Source organism: Populus trichocarpa, chromosome 14, assembly GCF_000002775.5.
Source record: "Populus trichocarpa isolate Nisqually-1 chromosome 14, P.trichocarpa_v4.1, whole genome shotgun sequence".
Lineage (NCBI taxonomy): Eukaryota > Viridiplantae > Streptophyta > Magnoliopsida > Malpighiales > Salicaceae > Populus > Populus trichocarpa.
This window is the reverse complement of record NC_037298.2, coordinates 7157043-7170502: the sequence shown is the minus strand read 5'-3', so window position 1 is coordinate 7170502 and position 13460 is coordinate 7157043. Positions and strand designations below refer to the sequence as shown.

The window sequence follows — 13460 nt, the reverse complement described above, 5'->3', positions numbered from 1 at the left end:
CATGTAGGATCGCCATCATTTCCCTCTCATAAACTGAGAGGGTTTGTTGTTTTGGCCCTAAGGATTTGCTAATGAAAGCAATGGGATGACCTTCTTGTAACAAAATGGCCCCTATACCTGTCAATGAGGCGTCTGTTTCCACCACAAATACCTTGGTGAAATCAGGCAGAGCCAGGACAGGAGCACTCGTCATCAATACCTTCAAGTTATTGAATGCGTGCGTAGCTTCCTCATTCCACCCCTTAGTGTCCTTCCTGAGTAGCAGTGTCAAAGGTTTACTGATGTTGCCGTAGCCCTTAACAAACCTGCGATAATAACCAGTTAATCCCAAAAATCCCCTCAACTGTTTTAGAGTTTGTGGAATAGGCCAATCAACTATGGCTTGTATCTTGAGAGGATCAGTTGCCACACCATGTTCAGTGATGATATGGCCTAGATATTCCACCTGCGAATGACCAAAAAAGCATTTGGTAGCTCTGGCCACCAGCTGATGTGTTCTTAATAATTGCATAACCATCGCGAGGTGTTCATAGTGATCAATCATAGTCTGACTGTACACTAGGATGTCATCAAAGAATACTAAAATGAATTTGCGCAAGTGTTTTCTGAAAACTTCATTCATGAGACTCTGAAAAGTGGCTGGGGCATTGGTTAACCCAAATGGCATAACCAAGAATTCGTAATGGCCACTGTGGGTGCGAAATGCAGTCTTGAATTCTTCTCCTGCTGCCATACGAATCTGATGATATCCCGATTTAAGGTCTATCTTGGAAAATATGGTAGCCCCGACCAACTCTTCTAGCAATTCCTCAATCATGGGAATTGGATATTTGTCTTTGATCGTGAGTTGATTTAGAGCACGATAGTCCACACATAAACGCCAGGTTGAATCCTTTTTCCTCACCAATATAACTGGAGATGCAAACGGACTATTACTAGTCCTGATGATCCCAGTATCTAACATTTCTGTCACCATCCTCTCCAAATTGTCTTTTTGTAACCCCGAATATCTGTAGGGTCTGAGGTTCACTGCTTCACTCCCTGTCTTCAGAGGAATCTTGTGATCATGATCTCTCAAGGGTGGCAATCCTTGAGGTTCCTGAAACACATCCTGGTAGGATTCTAACAGGGTCAACAGGGAGGTATCTGTAACACCCTGAAACTGTGGGTTATGACCCCTGGAAACTTCTTCTACTTCCATGAACTACAAACTATAAATGAAGTAATCTTTCCCTGGTTGGCGACTCTGGACCAATGCACTTAATTGTTTCAATTCAATACCTTGAAACTTGGGTGGGTTCTCGCCCTTCAATAATACCCTCTGCCCTTGCCAGTCAAAGGACATCCACAGATGTTTGTAATTGCAAAGTATGTCTCCCAGCAAGGAAAGCCATTGGATTCCTAGGACCATTTCACAGTTGCTGAGGTCAATGATATACACATCAGCCTGAAAACTTATGCCCTGCATCTTCCATTTGAGACCCTTACACATGGATTTACAGACCATTTTATCTCCATTAGCTGCCTGCACAGTCATCGGTTTGATAGGAGTCAAGTGGTACCGGAGCTTCCTTACCACTGCTGAGTTTAAGAAATTATGGGTGCTCCCTGAGTCAATCAAGATGCATACTGTGGTTTTTTCCATTTTTCCATTGACTTTCATTGTATTGAGACCCACAGTTCCTTCCAACGCATCCAAGGAAATGTGGGGTGTGACCTCTCGGCTGAAAGCTTCCTCTGCTTCAACCTCCTCTTCTTGGTAGACCTCCTCCTCTTCTACTACACTGAGGGAATACACTTTTTTGTTGCGACACCTATGACCTGGCACAAACTTTTCATCGCACCAGAAACACAGTCCTTTCAATCTTCTCTCCTCAAACTCCTGATTCCTAATGAATTTGGTAGGTTTACTGGAATTTGGGTATATATTGTTGTTGGGGTTGGTTGTCCATTGAACTGAGTTGGGTTTAGAGGGATTGGCCTGAGAGTTTGCAGGGTTCCTGGGGTTTTGTTGTGGAAAGGTGAGAGGAGTATTGGCAGTAGGATTAGTGCACAGGGTAGAAGTTTTTCGAATATAGCCAGGGGATTTTCGATAAGAGAGGGTGTTAGCTTGTAGTCTAGCTAAATTGAAAGCGTGTTTGAGGGTTTTAGGATCAAACATTTTAACCGTGTTCTTTATTTCAAGTTCCATGCCCCCCAAAAAGATCACCAAAGCTTGTTTCTCATTGATCTCAGCCTTGTTCCACAATATATCAAAGTCTTGGATATACTCTTCGAGATCTCCATGTTGCCTCAACTCCATCAACTCCTCCAGGGGATCCTTTCTACCACCAAACCTGTAACAAATGGCTTCAACATACTCTTCCCAGGATGTATTCTGACCTTCCAAACTCCTCAAGAAATTCTGATGCCAGTATAAAGCCACTCCATCCAAATAGTATGAAGCTATTTGTAATTTGTCAGAATCTGCTACCTCTTCAATTTCAAAATACTGTGTACATTTAAACAACCACTTGTGTACATCCTCCCCATGGAAGGTGGGAAAGAAGTGTTTTGGTTTGTGTACCTTGTAGGTTGCAAATCTATCCTCCCTTAATTCTTTGCCCCTGAGATCTGCTCTGTCAGGATGCAGAGGCTGCTTGTCTCTGCTAAGACTTGAGCTGCTGGAAGCTTGGGAAATCTTTTGCAGGGTATACTCCAGTTGTTGTGCCATGGTACCCATCATATTCCTTATGTCATTAATCTGGCCACCTTGATTCTCGATGGTTTGATCTATCTTCAGAGTCTGTCCTTTGAACATGTCGACTAACAGCTCATACTTCTGGCCGTGGTCCTGAGCTACCGCTGCTATGGAGTCCTCAATGCGTTTGATATCTGTTGCTCTCGTCTCTGGTGGCATGGTGGAAATCCGAGGATTGTTGGCTCTGATACCAGTTGTTGCGTGTGAAAAACGTAATGATCCTATAACTATGGAGTTCTGCAGCTGGGATGTAGGAGTGCAGTGATGAGTTGAGAGATGGCCGGAGTCAGTTTTACCACTTAGCCATTGTTGTGGGGAATGATAAGGAACAGGAGAAGGTGCAATAGGGGTGTTCCGTAATTCTAGGAAGTCATTCATTTCTCATTATATATCTCTGTCTTTTCATGCACAGATGCACGTTATATACTTCTTCTTACAACAGAATTGTAACAGAATAAAAAGCCTTACTGAAACGGTGAGTATTGACTCATCCAAACGATGAGTTTTAATAACAACAAAACGGTGCGTTTAAAGGTAATTAAAACGGTGCAGTTTATAATAAAGTGACCAGTAACTTCCTTTTGAATTAAAGCCCGCCATTGACTTATGCTCTTTCTTCCGCTTGTAACACATTATTATGCGCTAACTCGCACCAATGCTATCAATCAATCGTGATGATGGTGATGGTCGCCATGTCTAAAGGGTTTATGGCCTAGCACATGTTGCCGGATAATTTACCTGCGATGAACGAAGCATATCCTTTCTCCTAGTATGAGTTTGTTCCACGACAAGGTTTCAAGGATAGCTGGTCTCAAACCATTTCTTCTATATAATCAAATAATTATTCCAGGCTTGATTTTATTAAAACATGTTTTTAAATTGCAAGTGCGTTTTTTAATAAAAAATCCAACATGGTTTTAAAAGTAAATTTTAAGGAAATTAAAACTCGGTCTCGGTATTTTGTATATGATTATAGACAAAAAATAAATTGATAAATATGATATAAATATATCAAAAATATATTAAAACTTTTAAACAACATAAATTTTATGTTAATTGAGTTTTCATGAGCTTTTTTTTTTCCATATAAGGCACATAATAATTGGAATAATATGGTTAACATTTTCTTAAAAACTTATAATATTATTTGAGAAATATGAAAGTAATAATTGAAAAATAATATTAATTTTTTATAGTACATTTAAATGTAAATAAAAAAACAAAAAAAATACAAAGGGATTAGGACCTAGCACAAGATCCAACATATCGAAGGCCAGACACGCATAGGCTTACAAGGCTAGGTCCATGAGTTAGGCCCTTTTTTTTTATCTTTAAGGGACATACGACATGTCGTTCAATATTTTTTTAAAAATAAAAGACAGGCAAATCATCATCTACTTACTGGAATTTGGCCACCAAAAAGGTGGTCGAAAATCAAGCTGGGATTTTTTTTTTCTAAAATCTATTTTTAACTCATTTTGATCTAAAAATACCTAGCAAACATCCTTATCACATCAATAAATCAATCTCTCGTCTCAAAACACCTCTGAATTGTTCCAAGAACACAATCAAACCGAATCTCTTTATATCCCAATATAATTTTCAAGCAAAATCAAGATCTAAAAACATTTCAATAGAACTCAGGTTCTCAAATAAAACTTGTTAGTACCTAAAATCAGCTTTTTTATTGCTAGAATACGGCCAATCGATGACTTTTACTCTCACTTATCTTTTTATAGCGAGTTTGTCTCTCCTCTCTCAAATCTATAGACATGAAAATGAACAAATTAAAACTAAAATTAAAATTTTAACAAAAAACTAAAAAAACTATAAACGAAGAAAAAGAAAAGTACGTGAATCAAAAAGAATTTTTTGTGTGAATGTGAGATCGAACATATGATTTCTCCTTGTTTTACATATTAGTCCTTTTTTATTGAATTTTATCTTTCTATAATAAATTAATAAAAAAAATCATTAAATTGGGGAAAAAGTAAGGATAAAATTTTAAAAAAAATTATAATTATCATGAATTGCTGCAATAAAAGGCTTTCGTGTTTCTGTACAAAGTCCTGAGGCTTTGATCTTATCAAATCTAGCTTAGATGGGCTTTATTTGAGATTTTTTATTGTTTCAATATATTGGGCTTCAAGCCCTATTACCATCTTGTGAAATTTGTAAAACAGAAAAATGTGTCTTTAGTTGAAGTTTTACTTTTAATGTTTATTGTCATCGAGAAGAGACAGAACCCATAGCCCAGGATTAGGCCCAAGTCTAGCTGGCCCATTAAGAAACAAGATCGTTCTAAAACTTTATGTCGGTGCACGTTGCCAACAAGAAGTGCCTAAATTATGATAGTACGTTACCTGTTTGCTGTAAAGAACTCCTGAGGCCTCCACCATCCACTCATATGAAAGAAGTTTAAATTATTAAATAAAATTTTAAAATATAATTTATATTATTTTTTAATATATTTATTCAAATAAAAAAATTTAAATTTAAAATTAATACAGATTAATATCAATTTTTATTAAATAAATAGTGATGATAAAACTCGAATTCGTAACTACTTAATCAACCAAATTCTAATATTATAACAATTTAAACTTTTAAATCTAATTTTAAAATATAATTTATATTATATTTTATCAAATAATTCAAAAAATGATTATACCAAAAACAATGTCTCAAAAACAATGTCTCCTCCTGGCACATGTAAACGGATCTCATGTCATCATGAAAATCACAAATATGTTGGAGGGTTCCTTTTAAGCTTAGGATAGGGCCCATGATCTCAGGGCTATGTATTTTATACCCGTGAGGATCAATTAATTTGAGATTTTATAATTGTTTTCCTGTTCATTATGTTGACCTAAATAATTGTTTTATGAATCATGAAAACAACTTCTATTGAGTGACGAATTGAGTGACGAATTGAGTTCAGATTTGTGTCGAGGAGAATTATTTTAAATTAAAATAACACTCTAAACATTTGCATGACAATTAAATGTTATAAAATGTAAGTTCGTAACAAACAATTCTCTGCCAGTAGTAAATGGAAATAGTATAAATTCTCTTTATATATATAAAGAGAAGAAAAGTTCTGATAAACACAGATAATGAGCAGCGTTATGAACTGCGATCTGATTTTGCTATATTATATTGGGCTATCCTAAAGCTTTTATTTATTTATTATTATCATCAGCATTATTAGTATAGACTATCATTATTTTACTATATTACAGCGGACTATCCTAAAGTTATTTTGTTATTATTATCAGCATTATTATTATGAACTACTATTCTGTCACGTTAATTTTATGGGATGGGATTATTTTAAATTCTTAACCATTGACTAATCATTTTATTTCTTCAATATATAAACTTTTGCATGATGGGCTCCAAGAAAAATCTCCTTCCTTGATCCTGTCAGCATACTTTAATTGTTCAACAAATTAAAAAAACAAGTCCCTTGTCTTCACACGGCTAATCTAGAATTTTTCAAAATAGTTGGAACAGGTTCCTCGTACGTAGTCAAGGTAGGATAGCATTCTCAAATACGAGCATATAACCAACATGAACAGTTACTTCATTTTACATCATTCTACCAACTCTAGGGCAACCCCATGTAATAATAACGCTCAAGAGGATTGCGTTTATTTTGGTACTGAAATCCCATGTTATGGATACAGGATCACCACTTTGTTATTCAACATATTAATTTGTATGGAATTCTAGCATTTCTCGTTTGTTGATTAATCTTGTTGTAGAAATTAATTAATAGGAGAGTTATTTGATTTCAAACAGGGTTAGGAATGCATTGTTGCAGCAAAAATACAATATCTATTTGTAAAGTATGTAGCTCGTCAAACTGCAACCTTGGAAATGCTAAAGGCTGATGAACAGCAGCTATTTATTTGGTTCATATATTTCGATCCACACGGGCGGCAAAGAAAGCTTCAAGCCTGATAGCTAGAAAGTGAGGATACATCCTTCAATTTCCACAAATGCAATTTATAAGCAATAATCTACTTGAAGAACTCCATCACCCAAAAATTACAAACAAAGGCTTCGTATTTGATTCCACGGAATCCAGCTCCAGTGGCCAGGGCCATGAATTCATGTTCGGTCCGTTCTTTCCCTCCTGGGTTTTGAGTCATCATCAGCACATCAAGTTGAGAGATCGCTCTCGCAGCAGGGCTTGTCTTGGCGGTGATTGAAAGAACTGATTCCATAACGATCACCTTCCCATTATCTGGAATAGCTTTGTAGCAGTTCTTCAACAACTTCAAGCAGTGATCATCACTCCAGTCATGAAGTATCCACTACAAAATGTCCATATTAGTCGTCGTTAGTGATTTTGGGGTCCAAAACTGAGCAAAAAAAGATTAGATGCCGATCAAATTCTGGTACCTTCAAAAAAATAGCATCTCCTTTTGGAACACTTTCAAACATATCTCCTCCCACGTGTTCCACACCTGAATCAGAAACCAACCACTTCTATTAAGATTTAGTAGGGCTTTCAATGTCTTGTTTTTTTCCCTGTTCTGTAATGCCCGTGATGCTTTGCAAACATCTTATCTAATTTATTTCCTTGTTTTTCCGGGGGTTTACGGCGAACTTCTTTTTATGGCTTCTCGAGTTCTAGACCGTGGCAGCTCAACTTTTAGATTTTGGTGAAATGAGGTTTGAAGTTTCAGGCAGATTAATTCAAACGTACGGAGCATCTCTCCTAAATTCTCCCAATTTTTCGATTTAATTTGTTCCAAGTATTAGTTTAAGCAGAGCATAAAATTTAACAACTACCATAAATTACATGCAAGGGAGGAAGAACAAGACATACCAGGACAGGATGGAGCATGCTCTATAACATGTGGCAAGTCGAAATTGATACCCTTAATTTGGGGATACTTAGAGATTATTGCCTTTATAGTGTGTCCCATGCCGCCTCCAATTTCAACCAGCTGTTTCAGGTTCTTAAAACCAGTGTATGCCTCAAGCATATTTTCTAGGACTACAGTAGTTTGGTTGTACATTGCTGTGTTGAAAACCTGGTTGAACCTAGGGTCCAAGCCAGGGTACTCAAAGGCGTGAGCTCCATGGACCCTGTCAAATGCAACTCCTCCTTCAAGAACTGCGTCTTTTAGTTGAGACCTAACAGTGAATGGTTAGACATTGAAATTAGCTAGCTACCCTTATCAACAAAAGAGAGCAGAAACAAAAGGAAAGTAGAGGTACGTACAATATTTATGATATACTATTATAACAAATAGAAGTTAAAAAAACTGAATATAAAAAAATGCGACCATAGGAATTGAGTGACAAACCAACTCTGCAAGAAAACGTTGTCTTGAATCAAGGCCATGAAGGGGCCCAAAGAAACACCATCTTTGTTACGCACGTAGTGCTTGGACACAGGAGCCAGACTGTAGAGCCTCTCCGAGCCATCCACAGAGCAACCAAGCACATCGTGGCTAGCCAAGAGCCTTAGTATACGGTCCAGCATCATGGGTGCATCTGGGTTCTTTGTGGGCAACTGGGCAGCAACATCTGAAGCAGAGAGTTTGGCATCTGGACCTGCTTTGGCTATTATCTCAAAAATGCCAAGCTGAATTGCAGAATACATAGTCATGGGTAGCACTGAGCTCAACGCTAGTTGCATGGCATATCCAAAGTTTTCATCTTTTGCTTCATCAACTTGGCCAATGTGACTTTCTATAAAAGATCCCATGTTCGTTCTTGGAGGAGGTTGGTTGATTTTTAGATAGAAACTGGACGCATATTGGACTCCCACCATTCACTTTATTTATAATGGAAAAATTTTGAATTAAATGGGTGGAAAATCTTTTTAGAGAGTGTTTCGCAGTGTGGTAATGGTTGCTTTTCAAATAGCTTTTCGTGCTGAAATATATATCAATGATGTTTTTTTATTTTTTAAAAATTATTTTTGACATCAGTATATCAAAACAATCTAAAAAGTATAAACCGCACTTAATTTTAGCAAAAAAAAAAAATTGAAATTTAATCAAAAGCAGATTTAACTTAGAGCCAAACAGACTAATGAGCTGGAATGGGACCTCCTACTGTGGCCACCTGTGAGAGTTTTTATAACCGACGTACAACCTAAGAAAAGACTAGGCCACCAATTTAAACAAATATTTATAATGTAACTAAATAATATTTCTGTAGTTAAAATTAAATTAAAATAATATTATTTTATTTTTTTAATATTATTTTTTATATAGCATATTAAAATAATTTAAAAATACTAAAAAAATATTAAATTAAAATAAAAAAAATATTTTTACAACAAAAAAACAAACGTCCTAAAATTAAAAAATGACGTAAATAATCAAAAAGGTTCTATAAAAATACAGAACTGTGGGTAGCTTGAAAAGTACCGGGGCAATGAGGCATGCTGCCAAGTACCAGGCCGAGCCATCATTTATACTTTCATGACACAATTTATTGCAAAGATAAATCTAGAATTATTAAACTTTAAAGTCAGAGATCTAACTATAGAAAAACTTTAAAAAAACATTCTTTCATATTTTTATTAAATTTAAATAATAATTTTAATCTCCATAAAATATACTAAACATTTCTATTTATATTAGTCCTAAAATTTTTTATAAAATAAATTTCTAATTAAAACTTATCTAATTAATAAAATTCATCTAGTATTAGAATTTTTAAATAGTAAAATATTAATTAAATTAAAAGTCATAAGTTAGGTAGATATAAATAATTAAAATTTTAAATTAATTAGAAAAATAATTGAAACAAAAAATAGTAGCTTCATATTTCATATGCAATGCTTCTAGGTTTTTTTATAGAATTTGTTTCAGATTTGATCTTGTTAATTTGGTTCATAATTTCCTCAAATAATTATTTTACGTCAATCGTCAATCTCTCATACTTGAAAAAAACTTGTTCTCAATTATGTATTAAAAATTGAATTTCTCCTCCCCAAAAGAATAAATACTTCGAATATAATTGTCATAATCCAAATTTTTATTATTATTTTTGCATATTTAAAAAATTTTAAAAATCTAATATACATTTTTTTTAAATGTATTTTCATTTAAAAATAAGTTTTTTTTACAATAGCATATTAAAACTATCATAAAACATAAAAAAATATTAATTTAATATTTTTTAAATTAAATATATTTTTAAAACGAACTCAAATATAATTTTAAATATAAAAACAATCAACGACAATATTATTAACTCTATTCGTATTATATTATTTTACAAAATTGAAGAATGATTAGATGTATCTTTCCTAGAAAATATTAGATCTACTACAGTTTCCTGAATAATTCATACAAAATTGGGCAATTAGAGTTGTGTTTACAATGGCGTTATGCAATTGGCTACTTCAAGAAGTGGGTGACGAAGTCTTTGCCTAAGCCAATTGCGTAAGTGCTTACCTCATGTCTGAACCTCTCCTTGCACCGACAAAACACGTGACAAACGAGGTCCCACAACTACACAAGTTTTTCCCTTCTCTTTTCGCAAGGATAGGGTCATAGGGTCTTTAGTTACACAATTTCCTGCTATTTTATTTTTTTTTGTAAGAAAAAGAGAGAGAATATGATTAGATTTGTATCAAATGACTTTTCAATTAATTTTTTTAAAAATAAATTGAAGAACTATCTTATATGATAAGAATAAACTAAGTCAAAAGATAACAACAAGACCCTAGACTTTGAGGATTTCAATTTCGTATGGGCAGTTCATATTTACCGGTGGGAGATATATATTAAATCGATTAGGATATATGTCTTTGAAAAATATAATAAAAAGGATGTCAAAGAACAATCTCAACCCAATAGTTTAAGCTATTATGTGAAGTTCCAGGATATGATTTATATTATTCTCTAACACACCCCTTTAAGTAAAAGTCATTTAAACTTAAAACTTGCATGGGTCCACATTACCTTGTACTTAATTTTTATCAAATAAATAGGGATGATGAGATTCGAACTTGAAATCACTTGCTCATCAAGGTTCTGATACCATGTCAAAGAACCATCTCAACCCAATAGCTTAAACTTTTAGGTTGAGATGGTTCTTTGACAGAAAATTCTTTTTAAGTTAAATTGTCGGTTCAAAGTAAAGATATATTTATGTAAAATTTCTGAACCCATGCAAAAAAATATGAAGAATAAAATACCAACGTCATATGAATTATTAATGCTTAACACTTCATATTTGATATTGCTTTTTTGATATATTTTTTGTTGCGAAGATTATCATTATTTACCTTTATCCATTCAATTTGTAAGGTTGTCTAGAAAGGGTTTGGGAATGCACGTTTCATTAAAATTTATATTTTTTTTTGGTTAAAAATTAATTTTTTTATATTTTGTATCGTTTTGATACGCTGATCTCAAAAATAATTTTTTAAAAATAAAAAAATATTATTTTATTGTATTTTAATACAAAAAACATTTTAAAAAGCAATCGCAACCACACTCTCAAACAAAATTATATCTACTCTTAAGTGCAATACCACAATATGCCTTGTATCTTGTACAAATATAATTATGATTATTACGAGTAAGCTCCTCGAAAATTTCACTATAGGGTTAACAACTTCAAATTGGAGACTTTCATATCTAATTAATTTCCTTATATTCTCTCAAATCATCACCTTCCTAATCAACTCTAACAATAGTCTTTGGTTTCTAGCAGAAAAAATATATCCCTCGGTAATTATTTTATTCGAAACCTGCAAGAATGCAACAGGTGGCCTACCTTATATGACCAAATCATCCTAAACCCTTCTCTATTAGGAAAAAGCTCAATCATTTAGTCACCAATTTCATCATCCTTTTCTCCAAGAAATTCATGTATTCACTGAACTTGTCATATTCGGCAACTCAGTCGAGAAATTCCTCTATTAAAGTTAGGGATATCAACTCATAAACAAAATTCATTGATTTTATAATGATTTGTTTCAAGCTTATTACTATCATAATCGGCAAAACCTCTATCAATCTCATCTTCCTCAATTTCCTCTAAATAAACAGGTTGTCTATATGGGATTCTACGAACATGTCTGGGACTTGATCTACCTCAAGGCCCATCTTCTTATCATGATCTTAGCGCCTCCCCCTAACATTACCCTATTATAAATCTAATCGATAGCTCTCATTACCCAATTCTCATGAGTCCTGTATCATGATGTAATTTTCTTGGATCTAATAAAAATCTCAAGACTAATGAATCCTACGTCGGCAAAGCTCTTAGATTCTTGTCGGACTCAATTCTGTTGTCATATCCTATTAAATCTTATCGATAGTTCTTGTCCGATTAATTAAAACAACACATATCAAAACCTTCAACGATATCATTTTTTTTTTTGTAATCACCAATAAAGGTTTAAAATCAAAATTACCTATTTTCATTTTTATAATAGGTAAAAAAACATTGGTTTTTCGTATCTTTAAAGGAACTTTCGTGTTGTATATATTCTCAAATTCATTAAAGGGAAGAAACTTGGGACAATAGATTCAAATTTAATTTTTTACTAATCAGTTTTTACTCTACTTAACTTGAATCTTGTTTTTTCCTGTAAAAGGGCTAAAAAATCCGATGTCTTTTGTTTTGGGAAGAAACTAGTGTTGTTGCCCTTGCTCCCCGCAGCAGGCAGATAAAAAGCGCTTTTCTTTTTATCGGCAACTGAAAATAAGGTGTGCGAGAGATGTGGGGGAAAAAGAAGTATTGGAGAGCAGCTAGCCTACTGATGAATGGAATGCTGTTTAAAATAACAGTCTGGTTTTTCAAGTAGCATCTAAAATGAAGATTACATTTGGCTAGAGGAAGATCAAGTTAAAAAAGGTTCAATCCAGGACCATTTATGCCATTTCTGTGCACAATTTAAAACGAATAGGGTGCAACAGCAATGCCATATGCTGATTTGTTGCTGTGAGTTTTGAAAAAGGAACCTTGGATGGTTTGGTAAGCTGGACTCGGGATACAATCCGTTGCCTTTTCGTGTTCAAAGAACTGAAACACGAACAGAAGACAAATGATCAAGCTCAAGGGAAGTGGCAAATGTGAACGATGGAAATCATTTTTTGAAAATTTTGATAAGAGCTAGATACACTCGGCACAATTCAAGAGCATATTCCAAAAGGCTAAAAATTTCAAGACCAAAAGAAGCTTAAACCCCCCGCAGGCATGTTGTTGTTCCATCCCTGCGCATATCTCCAGCCCCATTACATCTAAGCTAACCATTGAATGTGCGGTGCAAATAAAATCATTAGAATATATCAATGGATTGCATTCCGACTTTTTTATTTATTTATTTGGCTCCACTGAATTTACATGAATATCCATAGTGGGTGACACTGTAGTAAAACAGAGCGACTTGTTTGCTAATCTAGTCATATTTTGAGCTCTAATCTAGCTCTTTCTCACTTTGTTTCTTTTCTCGTATGGGCCCAACCACTTTTTTTATTAGGCCAAAGCTGCCTAGTTGGGCTTGTCAGCTGGCTGGGATTCGGCCAAGCCTTACAGCACAGCTTCGGGCAAATCAAACAAGTTGTTGGGCCTTTAAAGGGGCAAAAAAGAGAGAGAGAAGAAAAAAGAGAAAGAGAGGAGAAAAAAAGAAAAAGTTCAGTCGAAAAATGTTGAAATGATTGAAAAATGCGGAAAGAAGCAATTTAAATAAACTTAAACACCCGTGAAAAATATGAAGTTTTTGGAC

The 13460-nt window shown here is 34.3% G+C and overlaps 1 protein-coding gene across 1 annotated transcript; it reads right to left on the bottom strand.

Annotated features, from left to right (window-relative positions):
- Positions 1-6623: 6623 nt before the first annotated feature.
- Positions 6624-8535, bottom strand: LOC7486809 (caffeic acid 3-O-methyltransferase). Its single transcript, XM_002320201.4, has 4 exons — positions 8065-8535; positions 7581-7891; positions 7151-7215; positions 6624-7062 (listed from the first exon to the last, which is right to left on the bottom strand). Exons 1-4 carry the CDS (start codon positions 8532-8534, stop codon positions 6766-6768), a joined length of 1143 nt encoding a protein of 380 aa, XP_002320237.2. The 5' UTR covers position 8535; the 3' UTR covers positions 6624-6765.
- Between the last annotated feature and the right edge of the window lie 4925 nt (positions 8536-13460).

What these genes read in the sequence shown, in the direction of transcription:
- LOC7486809 (XM_002320201.4), bottom strand. Translation starts at nt 8,534, where the DNA reads ATGGTGGGAGTCCAATATGCGTCCAGTTTCTATCTAAAAATCAACCAA. An exon ending in GCATGCTCCATCCTGTCCTG is followed by an intron (nt 7,216 to 7,580) that starts GTATGTCTTGTT and finishes TTTCTGATTCAG; the next exon opens with GTGTGGAACACGTGGGAGGA. An exon ending in GAGATGCTATTTTTTTGAAG is followed by an intron (nt 7,063 to 7,150) that starts GTACCAGAATTT and finishes GACATTTTGTAG; the next exon opens with TGGATACTTCATGACTGGAG.